Source organism: Geotrypetes seraphini, chromosome 5 (genome assembly GCF_902459505.1).
Source record: "Geotrypetes seraphini chromosome 5, aGeoSer1.1, whole genome shotgun sequence".
Classification (NCBI taxonomy): Eukaryota; Metazoa; Chordata; class Amphibia; order Gymnophiona; family Dermophiidae; genus Geotrypetes; species Geotrypetes seraphini.
In genome coordinates this window covers 5,202,762-5,218,557 of record NC_047088.1, presented here as the reverse complement: position 1 = coordinate 5,218,557, position 15,796 = coordinate 5,202,762, and the positions used below count along the sequence as shown (strand labels likewise).

Genomic DNA, 15,796 nt, shown 5'->3' with positions numbered 1-15,796 from the left:
TTGCGGGCAGGGTGGAAGTAGGAAGAAGCTAGGTATGTGCTGTCACTAGCATGCATAGGAAGGGTGAGGCTTGTGGCTGGGGAACTCTTCTTTCTGGAACTCTTAAGCGCTCGTGCTCACTTGGCTGCTGTAATTAAGTAAAGGGAGGCCAGAGGGGAAGCTGGAGGATGCTGCTGCAGCACTTCCCGACTGAACCTCCCCCCTCACCCCCTAAAGCAGGAGTGGCAGTGGCCGGCCAGCAAGAGGCAGCGTGGGGCTGCTACTTTCCAGGCTTCAGGGTTTTCCCAGGGTCATTTTTATTAGCTTATGCAGTCCTTTCGGTGGGGCCCATTGGGGGGCTGGGAATCTCCCTGCTGGTTCCCTGGCTGCCTGTCCTGCCCAATGACTCCTTGCAGACGCTTGGTTCCGGTGGGTGCCCAGCTGTGCAAGTTTTTTCTCAAGTGGGCCGAGATCACATCCGATTAGTGGGTCCTAGAGATGGTGTGGTGGTTATGCACTGGAATTTGCCCGCTCTCTGCCAGATCATTTTATAGCCTCTCCGTGTCCGGCGGCATGGAAGATGCAGGCCTTTCGCCAGACCCTTCAACCCTTGCTAGATCTCAAAGCAGTTGTTACAGTACCCTCTCAGGAGTGCAGCACCAGCAGGTACTCAATTTACTTTGTGGTGCCCAAGAAGGAGGGGACCTTTCGACCCGTTTTGGATTTATAAGGGGTCAACAGGGCTCTCAAAATTCCCTCTTTTCACATGTAAACACTGTGTTCTGTCCTTCTGGCAGTTCAGCGGGGGGAGTTCCTGACTTCTTTCAATCTGGCAGAGGCCTATTTGCTTGTTCCAATTTGGGCCTCCCATCAGCGCTTTCTTCGCTTTGCGATCTTGGGTCAGCACTATCAGTTCTGTATGCTTCCTTTTGGCCTGGCCTCGGCTTCCCGGATGTTCACCAAGGTTATGGTTGCGGACAGAGGGATTTCTGGTGCATCCCTTCCTGGACGACTGGTTAATTCAGGTGAAGTCGTTGCAGGAGATCACCCGGATCACGGCTCGGGTAGTGGAGTTTCTGCAGTTGCTGGGATGGGTGGTCAACCTTTCCAAGAGTCAGTTGGTCCCATCTCAGCGTCTGGAGTACCTTGGGGTTCTGTTCGACACCTCCTTGGGGAAGGTCTTCCTCCCAGAGGCCCAGGTAAGCAAATTGCAATCTCAGATTTGCCTGCTTATGGTGTCCCAATGTTCTAGGGCTCAGGATTTCCTCCAAGTCTTGGGGGGTCGATGGCGACTTCTCTAGACGTAGTAAGGTGGATGTGGGCCCACTTGCGTCCTCTTCAATATGCTCTGCTTCAGAGGTGGTCATCCCAGAGGCACAGTCTGGATCTCCCTGTTGCTCTGAGAGGCTTGGCACGCTGCAGTCTTCGTTGGTGGCTTCAGACCTCTCATCTTGTTCAAGGGACGAGTCTGGATCAACCACAGTGGACAGTGATTCTCACGGATGCCAGTATCCTCGGTTGGGGAGCTCAGTATCTAGGTCTCTCAGCTCAGAGCACCTGGTCCACAGAGGAGGCTTCCTGGTCGATCAATGTGCTGGAGACCAGAGCCATTCGTCTGGCGTTGTTAGGTTTCTGCTCCTTCTTGTCAGACAAGTCAGTCAGAGTTCTGTCGGACAATGCCACGGCGGTGGCATATGTCACTCGTCAGGGGGGCACTAAGAGCACTCAGGTAGCGCAGAAAGTGGCTCTGCTCATGGTCTGGGCAAAGTTTCATCTTCAGGACATCTTAACCTCCCACATAGCTGGAGTGGAGAATGTTCAGGCAGACTTCCTCAGTTGTCGCGTGCTAGATCCCAGAGAGTAGTGTCTAAGCCATATGGCCTTTCAGTTGATAGTGCAGTCTTGGGGTCAGCCCCTGATGGCCACGTGTGTCAACGCCAAAACACCCCGCTTCTTCAGTCATCGCAGAGACGGTCAGGCCGAGGGTCTGGATGCTGTGGTTCAACCATGGCCAACGGAGGGGCTGTTGTATGTGTTACCTTTATGGCCATTAGTGGGCAGAGTTTTTCTCCGCATTGTTCGTCACCCGGGCCTTGTGTTTCTGGTGGCTACGGATTGGTCCCGATGTCCATGGTATGTGGATCTGGTGCAACATCTAGTGTCGGATCCTCTTCTTCCACCTCTTTCGCCTAATCTACTGACTCAGGGCCCTATTTCCATGTTCGATCCGGGTCCCTTTTGTCTTACGGCTTGGCTCTTGAAAGGGAACGCCTAGGTAAGAAGGGATATTCAGATAAAGTGATCTCTACCCTCTTGGGGTCTCGGAGACTTTCCATATCCCGGGCTTATGTGCGGGTATGGCGTATCTTTGAGGACTGGTGTGGAGCGCGTGGAGTGGTCTCTTCTTACGCTTCTCTGCTTAACATCTTGGAGTTCTTGCAGGATGGCCTGGACAGGGGATTGGCTTTCTAATACAGGGGAGCGTGGAAAAGGTGGCCTCTGGATAGGTTGTAACCACCAGTGAAGAGAGTGACAGAGTGGGGAGGTGACCTGGAGACGTTGTGAGAGTGGGTCTGTAGCCTGCGACCACTGAGAAGCTAGAGCCCATTGAGCATCTCTGATATGTAGATGTGCAAATGGACTCGCATGAACTGTTGATGTGACCAAAGAGCTGCATTAACTGTCAAGCTGTGATGGTTTGGAGAGATGAGACATGTTGGCAAAGGTGAAGAAGGGTGTCCAGTCATTGTTGAGGGAGAAATGTTCGAGTTTGTATTGTATCTAGGTGAGCTCTGATGAAATCTATATTCTGGCACGGGTGAAGATGGGACTTCTGATAACTGACTGCAAACCCTAATAGCAATGGTCAACAACAAAAAAAAGTTTTTCTTTGCTACTGGGAATTTAAGAAGTGTTCTTAGTTAATTTAATGATGCTGATTTCAGATCTGTAATTGAAGTTCAGCTAGCACGTCAGGTTTCTGAGATACACGTTACTGATTTTTTAGACAGTTTGCCTTATTTTAAAGGCTTAACGATTTTTGTGAATGGTCAGGCCTTCCCTATCGAAGATTCCATAAAAATTCTGGGAGTGACTCTGGACCGACACCTTACCCTAAATGTACACACAGATTTATTGGTTAGGAAATGCTTCTCGATATTATGGAAACTCAGAACCATCAGAAAATATTTTGACGCAGTATCATTCCGCTTATTGGTTCAATCTTCCATTCTAAGCATACTTGACTACTGTAACATCATTTATTTGGAAACCTTCAAAAAAACCCTCTAAAGGCTCCGAGTCATTCAAAATTTGGCAGTTCGACTGATTTTTGGGTTGAGAAAATGGGAACATATTAGTCCCTATTATCAAAATCTCCACTGGCACCCCTGGAAACACGAGTTTTGTTTAAATTTTTTTGCCTTTGTTATAAATCAATATTTGGCCTGGCCCCTATGTACCTGGTTTCTCAATTTAATCTGGACAGTGCTATTAGGGCCACACGCAGAATTCATATGTTCACCTATCCTTCATTAAAGGATTGCCGCTACAAAAGATTCCTGTACAGAACTCTTGCCTCCCAGGCAGGTAAATGGAACGACTGGCTGGGTAACATTATCATGCATTCCCCATCCTACTTAAATTTTAGAAAATCAATTAAAACGAATTTGTTTAATCGATAGTAACCTAAGAATCTTATAGTGTTTCACTACTCCCATCCTGTACCTTATATTTGATGACTTTGTAATGTAACCAATTCACTGATTGTCCGGCACCTCTTATTGTAAACCGCCTCAAACTATTAAGGCTTTGGCGGTATATAAAAAAATAAATTATTATTATTATAATTGGCACAATATTGCAAGTATGAACTGTGTCCCACCAAACTTGTGTTAAGGAGTTTACTCTGAAAACAAATATGAAGACAATAAGGAGATGTGTTACAGCATATATTTACGCCTCTCTTAACTCAAACAAAAGTGATGTCAGCATGTCCAGAAATGTTTGAGACACTTGCTTTTATGCTTGTACTGTACATTTGTCTCTCTTTGCAAGAACTGACAATAGTCTCCCATTATACTGAGATTGAACTTTCCCTGATATCTGCTTTCCATCACCTTGATATCTTGATGAAATCTTTCCCCATGCTTGTCGCGGACATCATCAAGCTTGGGTGGGAAGAAGCATAAGTCTCTGATCACCAAGAAAATTCTGAACAACCAGCATGAATGCTGTTAATCTGGAATAACAGACAGCGCAGCACATATGAGGTGCCCACGCTTTAGCTTGGTTGTTAACTTTTCAGCCAAAATAATTCTTGTATGCACTTTGAAGTCTGCTGGACAGATTCTTTCACTGATCTTGTGCAGTAAATTGTCCGCAGACATAACAGAAATTGTCAAGAGGGTTAACACAACCTCATCTGTTCATAATAATTATAATATCTTAGACAAAACCAAACAAAATATAAAAATTCACAGGAAGAAAAAGCAGCACAATCACTTTTTAGTATTAACTTTCAAATTACTGGTATATGTGATCGATGAGCTGTCCTAAAATGCAATATTGTATTACAGAAACAGTAAAATACTGACGTTTCACGGTAGTGTTATTGATGAAAATGATATAAACACAAATTGACGCATAACTTAAAAACAGGATGTGATAGACAAAAACTGTTTTCCAATTTCGAGTCAGCATGTGGCCCTTGTTAAGGTACAGATGACAGAACTCCAGTAGCAAAATGCATGTTGCCCAGTGTAGTTCTAGGAGACATTTGGATGCAGTGGTTGAGGTGAGGACACTTATCAACCAGTTGTGCAGATAGAGGAATACATGAGAAGCTGTAAGAGAGGAATGATGGAGTGAACACTCTGGGTGCTGATTAGACAAAATTCATCACCGTTCCCGTCCCCGCAGATAACCGCGGGAAATAATCCCATGTCATTTTCTAGTGTCTATTTCAACCTCAGTCCTTCTACACCAGCATTCTTCAAAGCAAAGCTTGCGGGTCAGTGGTTATGCCCAATTATACTCTGATTCTTCCCTCTCTCCTTAAAGAATGACATGAAGATGGTTTTCCGCAGTTATCCGCAGGGACGGGAGCGGTGATGAATTTTGTCACCGTGTCATTCTCTAGTGCTGATGCTAGGCCAGATGGAAGCACCTTGACTGTATCCTGCTTGTCTGTCTTGCCTGTTTAGATTGTTAGCTCTTTTGAGCAGGGACTGTTTTCTTATTCTTTGTGACTGTGCAGCGCTATAGAAATAATTCATAGTAGTAGTAGTTGTCGTATTGGAGATGATGCTGACCTATTAGAAATCGGAGGAATTGTCTGGTGGATTGTAGAATGGGGATGTGTGTGTACGCTTCCTTAAGATCTAGAGAGCAAACTTTGTCATCTAGGACAGTGTTCTTCAACCTTTTGACCCCTGTGGACCGGCGGAAAAATAATTATTTTGTGGACTGGCAGTTGAAGAACACTGGGCTAAGTCGTGCCCATCTCCCCCAATCTCCGCCGCAGACCCCACCCCCATAATAGTACTAATTGTAACACCATTTTTTCCATTCATTTTTCATATATACTATTAGGCACAAAGTAACTGTTAAGCGCATATATAATTGTTAGATGCATGTACAACAAGTTAGTTGCATATGTTAGTCGAATGTATTAGTAGCAGCTGATCAACCACAAGAGTCAACTGCAAGTGACACATTAATCAGTCGCAGGAATATCTATAAGAAACATGCCCAATTATTAGTCGCTACTACCTGGACCTCCTAAGAACTAATCCCACCTGGATCAGCTAGCCAGGTCTCCTTGAGCACCTTCCTCTCCCGGGTCACAAAAAAAAAAAAAAAATTCTAGGGAAACAAAACCTTCCCCTGCCTCAGGACTTCAGGAATACTCAATCTACCTCCCAATCATGAATCTCCTACTAATCCTACTGATCTACCTAATAAGTGGTAACATCAAAGATGTTCACTCTCTCTACCCTCAATTACAATCCATCCACCACCCTGTTCTATCCTATACCATAGTATTTCACCAACCTGCAAAAAGATACTACAAATCATATTAATGTAATCTCATATAAAAAAAGACACCACCATACCCTTAAAAAAAGAATAAGGGAAATAAAAACCATCAAAACCACTAACTCAACAGTAAATGCTGCAACCACCTCCATCCCATGTGCATATCTTAATACCAGATCTGTTAGAAACAAGGCATTCCTCATAAATGACTGGATCACCAGCAAACAAATAGCCTGCCTCTTTCTACTGAAACTTGGTTACTATCTGAAGATGATCCTATTATATCTGATCTTCTACCAAACAATTTCAAAATCCTTACATTAAACCACACAGAAAAAAAAGGAGGAGGATTAGCCAGCTGGGGCACGGGCAGTGTGTCTGGGAGGGAATGCATGGATGGGAGAACATCGCAGGGGAGGAGACATAGGCATCCTGGGACTGTCGGCCAAGTCTCTTCCCTGAAGAAGCCCTTTCTGGATACGTCAATCGCTCCTCCTAAACTTACTTGCTCCACTTCATCACTGACGCTGACCCATTCTGCTTCTATTCCTTTCTCTCCTCTCCTCTACCTTCCAAAGTATTTAGATCAATGCTGTCTTTTTAAAATGTTTATTTTATTTTTATTTTTCCTCTAACTCTACTTTTCACTTCTCTATTACCCTCCAGGTACTTTAGTTAGATTGTGAGCCTTCGGGACAGTAAGGGAATTTTCCAAGTACCTTTCTTATTTCTAATCTTAATGTATATTTTCTGTAAACCGCTTAGAACCTAACGGATGTAGCGGTATATAAGAAATGAATTACATTACATTTACATTACATTACATTACATTAAAGAAGGATTCGAGTTCGAACTTCTAGATTCTAAAATGACCGACAACCTAGAAATCCTAGCCTGTAAAATCAATAATACCCAGCTAGAAGAATCCTTATCCAGCATACTATTCTACATCCCGCCTAAAAGCTGGCCCAAAGCCAAAGAAGACTTCTGCGAATTCCTCCTGCACAATTCTATCAGCCCCAACTACAACATCATCACAGGGAACATAAATTTACACCTAGACGAAGAGAACAACACAGAGCAATAGAGCTTAAAAACTTCCTAGCTCTACTCAACTACAACATCCCCGTACCCACACAAACTCACGAAAAAGGCCATCATTTAGACCTAGTTGCCATGTCCACAAAGGAAAACCTTGACCCAATCATCTCTCTGACTGAAGGCACCTGGCATCACGACATCTGGTCCGACCACTTCACCTATTATTTTAAGCTGGTCTGGTCACACCGAAAATCTAAAACACATCTGATGATAAAAAAAGAACATCAAACAAGAGGTTATATTAATCCAGAAGAATACTGGTCAGAATACAAACCGCATACAGTAATAGAGGAAGGAATAGACTTCTGGGACCATTGGAATACAACCAGTACTTCCATCCTAGATAAAATCGCCCCCATACATAAAAGCAAAAGCAACGCAAACAAATACAACAAATGGTTCGACACCGAACTATTAAAAACGAAACAAACAGCTAGGCGACTAGAAAGGATTTGGAATAAAACAGGAGAACTGACAGACCGCAACAAATGGAGAGCCTACATAAAAACCTACAAACAACTGATAAAAGACAAACGCAAAGCGTTCTACTCCACCAAAATTAACTTATCATGCAAAGGTTCACAAGGAATCAATACAAAAGAGTTATTCAACATAGTCACAAACCTATTTGACACCACCCGCTACACCACACCTGAGCACAACACGAAGTTACCCACCGCGAAGGACCTAGCTCTATATTTTGATTCCAAAATTAAAAACCTAAAAAATAACTGTATAAGCAATAACGATGTAACAATCATCCCCAGCAACTACCAAATAGCTAACTCACATAACAATGAAATACCTACAGACATGATCTGGAGTTCCTTTCTAGATCCAGAATGGAATACCTACACGAAACTGTACAACAAATACTCTAAATCTCACTGCATCCTAGATACGTGCCCTCTGGAGATTATGAAAGTGGCACCACCAGAATTCAAAATATCACTATTACACTACCTAACCCACAACCTAAAAAATGGGACTTTCCTCACTAACAACGGCCACATAATAATAACCCCCATCCCAGAAAATAGAAAAGAATCCTCAGCGCTAATAACAAACTACAGACCAATAGCATCTATCCCATTCATTGTAAAAATCATGGAAGGACTAGTACACACCCAACTAATGGACTACCTTAATCAATTCTCTCTCCTGCATGAAACTCAAACCGGCTTTAGAACCCTATTTAGTACGGAGACAGTAATCGCTGCCATCCTAGACTATCTTCACCTATTATTTAGTAAGGGCCTCAACGCCCTGATCATGCAATTCGACATGAGCTCTGCATTCGACTTGGTAGACCATGAGAAAATGATGCAAAGCTTAGACGCCATTGGTATCAGAGCTGAGGTGCTAAACTGGTTTCGTGGCTTCCTCACATCCCATTCTTACTAGGTACGCTTTAACAACGAACACTCCGACACCTGGAGCAACTCATCCGGAGTGCCACAAGAGTCACTGCTTTCCCCACTGCTTTTCAATATCTACATGGCCTCATTAGGTGTGAAACTAACCCAACTAGGAATAAAACTATTCAGCTATGCAGATGACTTTATGATCATCATCCCATTCGCCAACTCCATCTCGGAAACCATTCCCAAGGCATCCGATGCCATAAATGAGATGGAACAATGGATGACAGATTTCAAGCTCAAACTCAACCCAGAAAAAACAAAATTCTTCGTTGCCTCCCCTCACCCGCTTGACAATAAAACCCCACTATGCATCAATAAACTCAACTACCCTATTCAGCCCACCATGAAAATACTAGGTGTTATTCTAGACCAATGCCTAACAATGAAGGAACAAGTGGATTCCCTGTTCAGAAAAGGTTTCCTTACTCTCTGGAAACTCAGAACCATTAAATCATACTTCGATACGTCAACATTCAGAATCCTAGTGCAATCCCTCATACTGAGTCAGCTTGACTACTGCAACATCGCCTATCTAGCAATCTCACAAAAGAATATGAGACGTCTCCAAATAATGCAAAATGCTGCGGTCAGACTTATCTTCGGGCTGAAGAAATTCGACCACGTGACACCCTACTATTGGCAGCTGCACTAGCTACCAACGGAATTTGCCTGCCTCTGCTTCAAAGTACTATAAGGCCTGACCCCCAAGTACATAACGGACCTTTTCGCATTTTCTAATAACAAACTCAAGAGAAACACATACCCAAAACTCATTTCCCCTCCACTTAGAGGGGAAAATGAAAAAACACCACGAACACCTTCTCTCTCACCAAGCAGTCCTATGGGGCAAAGACCTAGACCAACTGCTTTCGCCCACTACATACGGGGAATTCAGGAAACGCCTAAAAACATACCTGTTCCAGAAATACCTAAACAATTGACCCGCTTTCCCTCTCCCTCCCCCCTCCCTATTCCACCTGAACTTACAGCACTGTTATAAATATAATCTGTTATCTTCATCTTATCGTAACTTTACGTTGCTATTTATCCCCAACAGGTCCTTTCGGACATTACCTACTAAAATGTACATATTACATTTTTGCTCAGCAAATTGTATTTCTATACTATTGCCTCTTAAGGTCTCTGCTCTCTATATTTCCTCTGAATATCTACTTATTGTATTTCGCTGAATGTCCAGCTCTCTTGATTGTAAACCGCCTAGAAGTCGCAAGATTGTGGCGGTATAGAAGAATAAAGTTATTATTATTATTATTATATACACACACACAATATAATCGTATTAACAACACATAATGAGTGGTTAACCACAAAATTAAACTACACAAAGCACACTATGCTTTTCAACATTCATTCCTACCAGAAAACAGATAATCCCATGCAAATGCAGGACCAAAAGGCTTCTTTTACTAAGGTGCGCTAGCGTTTTTAGTACACGCACAAGATTAGCAGCGTGCGCAAGCCGAAAAATTACGGCCTGCTTAAAAGGAGGCGGTAGCGGCTAGCTCATGGGGCATTTTAGCACACACTATTCCGCGCGTTAAGGCCCTAACACACCTTTTTAAAAGGAGCCCTAAAAGTACTAATATTTACAAACAAACCCTAAGATGCAAGACTCTGCAAGCACTACAGCCCCAGAGGAAAAGAAACAAATGCAATTCTTCCTGAACAGACATTCCCCCTACCGTTGTTGTCTCCCTCCCTCCATGCTGTGCCGGTGTTACCTTTGGGCCGGCTCCCTCTTCCTGAGTGCTGCAGTGCACAAAGCTGTGGGAAGAGGCTCCTATGTGTGTCCCACATCTCATCTGGAAGCCTTCCCTCTGATGTTGCGACATCAGAAAGAAGGCTTCTGGTTCAGGCGCAGGTCGCATGTTGGAGCCTCTTCTCACAGCTTTGTGCACTGGAGCACTCAGGAAGAGAGAGCCGGCCCGAAGACAATGCTGCGTTGATCGCACCATGGACCCGTGGCTGAAAAGCACTGAATGGGGCCCGATGCACGTGCTGGCCCTGCGGACTGGCAGGAAATTTCTGCAGACCGACACCGGTCCATGGACCGGCAGTTGAAGAACACTGATCTAGAACATCAGTTCCACAGTCCATTATTGTTTTGGAATTTACCTTTTGCTTCTGTGGAATTCTTGGTGGTGAATTTTTGTTGTTGGTTTCTCATCCTCTTTTCTAGCAGCTTGGGAGTCCTCAGAGAAAGCAAAGTTACTTGCCTGTAGCAGGTGTTCTCCAAGAACAGTAGATATTGTGGCCGGGCCAGTCCCCGAGTAGGTGGGAAACCCGCCTCGGACCACAGGTAGATTTATGTAGCTTCTTTTATATGGCTGGTAGAAAGAAAAACCAGGAAAAAGGATTTTCAGGAAAACTGCTCTCAGATTTATTGGTACTTCCAGGAGAAAGGAAAAAAAATGGTTCAAACAAGTAATTAATTCTCAAGGTTCACTAATGCAATCACACTTGCTCAAGTCCAGGCAACCTGTCTTGGGCTTTAGGATCAGAATCCAAACAGTTCTTGCAAACAGAAAAAAGGCATATTCAAAACAAGAATTCAAATGTGTCTTTAGTTTCTCTGACCCCTAATTTTCCCTCCTGGGGAATTGCTGGCATTTCCCAGCCACTGTTCCTTCTCCCATACAGCCGGGCACCCCTTGTGCTGGCACTCTGGTTTCTCCTCGATTGCTTCAATCCAAAAGGAACAAAACTCATAACTTTTCTTTTATGCTTTGGGTTTTCATGAAAGCATGGCAAACGGACTTCCAAGAAATACTTTCTCTTAATTAGGCAGAGCTGCTTCTGCCCTGTTCACAGCCTTGCTCTAGCTCAGAGTTTTCAAACCACCAGGACTGGATTTCCCATAAAACAGGAAGGACCTTTTATATTTCATTCTCTCCTATATCCATGCCCTCCTCCAACTCATTCTCATTGGGGATACTATTCATCTCCCATTCATTAGTCAGGGACTCAAGGCTGTTTCTCCAATCCCCTCTCTTAGGCTGTTCCTCCCATGCCCCTCCTTGCCTGCTTGTCAGCTCTCTGATAACGTTTCCTCCCTGAGGCAAATCTCACGGGTCTCCCTCCCAAGGTTTGTTGAGCCAGGCACTATACCTCCAGGGATTACACTTTCCCTTCTGCTGGGCTGACCTCTGGAAAACGTTCTGGGCTGGGAAGTAGGAACTCCGGGGAAGCTGCAGTCACGGCTTGTTGCTGGCCTCTCTGAATTAGAGCCACCTGAGCTTCTCCCCTGATTGCCCTCTTTGCTTCCTACTTGAAGCAGTTTGATCGGCACACCCCGAGGTCTGACTCCACCCCTTCCTGGGTTGGTTTTAGGTTTCTGGGCTTGAGGAAAGGAGTAATAGGGGAAACTATTAGTTTTCAGTGCCCTCCCCATCTGGCTCTTGGGCTGTGCTATGACCTGCCTTTTCTCTTTCACTCCTGGCTGAGCCAGCTGTCCGGGTTTTACAGGTTCTAGGGCTGTGTGCTGGATAGGTTTTGCAGTCCTTTTCACTGGGACAGGAGCTTCCCTGTCACAATATATATTCTCACAACCTGCTCTCCTCCCCTAGTTGGCTTCTTAGCTTTGTGATTGAACTGCAAATCCCGCAAGCTGATTTCGGCCAGGAAGGCACCGGCAACATGCGCGCTACAGGTAGTGCCTTAAAATTTAATGAGATAGTATATTTGGTATCTGTCTGTACTATGAAAATATATACCTTCTGTCCTCGGAGAATACCTGCTTCAGATAAGTAAATTTGCTTTTTGAGGATATATTAACGTAGCTTTATACTATGATAAGGGGTCTTTTATTTGTTCCTTGTATTGTTTGTTGGCTGGATACCATCAAGAATGACATGGAAATGAACATCAAACAATTGAAAGAAGCTGTTGAAAACAGGGAAGCATGGTGAGGACTGGCCAACAGAGTATCCAAGGGTCGGACACAACTGAATGGATAGTAGTATTGGTTGTTTGTTTTTTGTAAGACCTTTCTATTGTAATTGTGGTATGTTTCTCAGTAACCATTGAATTTATTAAATGCTGACTATCCTTCCCATCCCCTTATGATAGAAACTATAATCTAAATCTATATTTCATTACTTGAAATTGTTTTGTTTTATGCCTGGCAGGGAAATGAATCGAAGACAAACATATGAACAAGCGAATAAGATGTATGACAAAGCCATGAAACTAGAGCAGGAATTTGGAGAATTTTTCACAGGTAAGTAATCTGGAACTCACTGTTGGGTGAAGGGTGGGCAAAGAAAATAACTTCGTAAGATAAGGGTCGCTGGCAATACATAGTAACATAGTAGATGAAGGCAGATAAAGACCAGAATAGTCCATCTAGTCTGCCCAACCTGATTCAATCTAAAAATTTGTTGGGTTTTTTTTTTTTTCCCCTTAGCTATATCTGGGCAAGAACCCAAAGCTCTGCCTGGTACTGTTCTTAGGTTCCAACTACTGAAGTCTCTGTCAAAGCTCACTCCAGCCCATCCTCCCCCAAACGGCCATATATAGACACAGATCCTGCAAGTCTGCCCAGTACTGGCTTTAGTTCAATATTTAATATTATTTTCTGATTCTAGATCCTCTATGTTCATCCCACGCTTCTTTGAACTCGGTCACCATTTTCCTCTCCACTACCTCTCTCGGGAGCGCATTCCAGGCATCCACCATCCTCTCCGTAAATAAGAATTTCCTTACATTGCTCTTGAATCTACCACCCCTCAACCTCAAATTATGTCCTCTGGTTTTACCATTTTCCTTTCTCTGGAAAAGATTTTGTTCTACGTTAATACCCTTTAAGTATTTGAACGTCTGAATCATATCTCCCCTGTCTCTCCTTTCCTCTAGGGTATACATATTCAGGGCTTCCAGTCTCTCCTCATATGTCTTCTGGCGCAAGCCTCCTATCATTTTCGTCGCCCTCCTTTGGACCGCCTCAAGTCTTCTTACGTCCTTCGCCAGATACGGTCTCTAAAACTGAACACAATACTCCAAGTGGGGCCTTACCAATGACCTGTACAGGGGCAACAACACCTTCTTCCTTCTACTGACTACGCCTCTCTTTATACAGCCCAGAATCCTTCTGGCAGCAGCCACTGCCTTGTCACACTGTTTTTTCGCCTTTAGATCTTCGGACACTATCACCCCAAGGTCCCTCTCCCCGTCCGTGCATATCAGCTTCTCTCCTCCCAGCATATACGGTTCCTTCCTATTATTAATCCCCAAATGCATTACTCTGCATTTCTTTGCATTGAATTTTAGTTGCCAGATATTAGACCATTCCTCTAACTTTTGTAGATCCTTTTTCATGTTTTCCACGCCCTCCTCGGTGTCTACTCTGTTACAAATCTTGGTATCATCTGTAAAGAGGCAAAACTTGCCTTCTAACCCTGCAGCAATGTCACTCACAAACACATTGAACAGGTTTGGCTCCAGCACCAAACCCTGAGGGACTCCATTACTCACCTTTCCCTCCCCCGAGCGACTTCCATTAACCACCATCCTCTGGCATCTGTCCGACAACCAGTTTTTAATCCAGTTCATCAGTTTTGGTCCTAACGTCAGCCCATCAAGTTTGTTCAAGAGCCTCCTATGAGGAACTGTGTCAAAGGCTTTGCTGAAATCTAAGTAAATTACATCTAGCATATGTCCTCGATCCAGCTCTCTGGTCACCCAATCAAAAAACTCAATCAGGTTCGTTTGGCACGATTTACCTTTACATGTACTTATGTAGCTCTCCTATCTAAGGAACATGGAATGTTGATAGTATGACAATCAGGATCCCTAAAATTCAACATCAAATAGAAATCTGGAAAAGTCATATTAAACAGATAAACCTTCTTTGACCCCGCAATTTCCTCATGTTCCTTCTTTGTTTAATAGTAGCATTAGTATGGAAAAATTGGGTTCTCTGTGGAGTTTTTTTTTAATGCCAGTGATAAGATTTAAGGTAGCTAAAAGTGTCTGTATTTCTGCTGCTACTTAAGTTTGAGGCTTTTTTCTCCACATGATACTCTGTAGGTTCCTTCCATTGCTTGGCTTGGTTACAATTGAAATATAGCTGTAAAATTAGGTTCTAACCATGATAATTTTCTTTGTAGCAGAAAGGCAAAGGATTCCGGATGATAGGTTTTATACCCCTGGTTGCAATTTGCTTGCAGAAGGATGCCATATACATCTTTCAGTTCTACCTCCGTCTCCAGTGGACTGTACTGCCACCTTCAGTTTGTACTAAAGCAGTTGATCACCACTATAATATGAGACATCAGAGGGAAATGGGGATACCTCCCCACAAACCATTTCTGTTCTGCTCTGTAACAAATGAAGTGAACAATGTTATCCCAAACATTATAACTCTAGGAGAACAAACAATCCACCCTCTTATTCAACTGGCTAGAAAAGATACCATTTCTGGACCCATCTGTGTGAGACAGAAAGCAGGCAAAATAACTTGACAGGGCAGGTGATCCGGAATCCTTTGCCCTTCTACTACAAAGAAAATTATTGAGCTAAGAACCAAATTTTCCCTTGTAGTGCAAAAGGTAAAGGATTCCAGACAATTGGTGACATAGCAAAGCAGTGTCTTCTGTGTAGGGCAGGGGTGCCCACACTTTTTTTGACTCGGCGAGCTACTTTTAAAATGACCAAGTCAAAATGATCTACCAACAATAAAATAAAAAAACACAACGCACACTGTACGCATAGAAAATGTTAATTATCATTCCTATTCCGGGGTTTTTTCAGAGGTCAAAGCAGATGACTCTATGCACTGTCACCTCAGTAACAACCATACAAAAATAGACAAATACCCCCCCTCCCTTTTTACTAAACCACAATAGCAGTTTTTAGCGCAGGGAGCTGTGCTGAATGCCCAGCGCTCTCTCGACGCTCATAGGTTCCCTGCGCTACAAACCGCTATTGCAGTTTAGTAAAAGGGGACCATATTGTAAAATATAGACAGCAGATATAAATTCAGACACATTTTGATCACTAAATTTAAAATAAAATCATTTTTCCTACCTTGTCTGGTGAATTTATGAGCCTCTGGTTGCACTTTCATCTTCTGACTGTGCATCCAATCTTTCTTTCAGCCTGTATGCTTCCTCTCCTCCAAACCTCATTCCCCCCCCCCAACTTTTTCTTCCTCTCTCCCTGCCCTTTCTTTCTTTCTCTCTTCATGCCCCCTTTCTTATTTTCCTGTTTCTCTTCTTTCCTCTTTCTTTCTC

The 15,796-nt window shown here is 43.6% G+C and overlaps 1 protein-coding gene across 4 annotated transcripts in view; it reads left to right on the top strand.

The window, feature by feature from the left end:
• Positions 1-15,796, top strand: part of DLG3 (discs large MAGUK scaffold protein 3) — a 490,171-nt gene that overhangs the window by 447,689 nt on the left and 26,686 nt on the right. For all 4 annotated transcript variants that reach the window (XM_033945041.1, XM_033945038.1, XM_033945040.1 and 1 more), the window contains one exon: positions 12,692-12,783. In XM_033945041.1, coding sequence (XP_033800932.1) covers positions 12,692-12,783 — 92 coding nt within the window. The remainder of the gene's footprint in view (positions 1-12,691; positions 12,784-15,796) is intronic.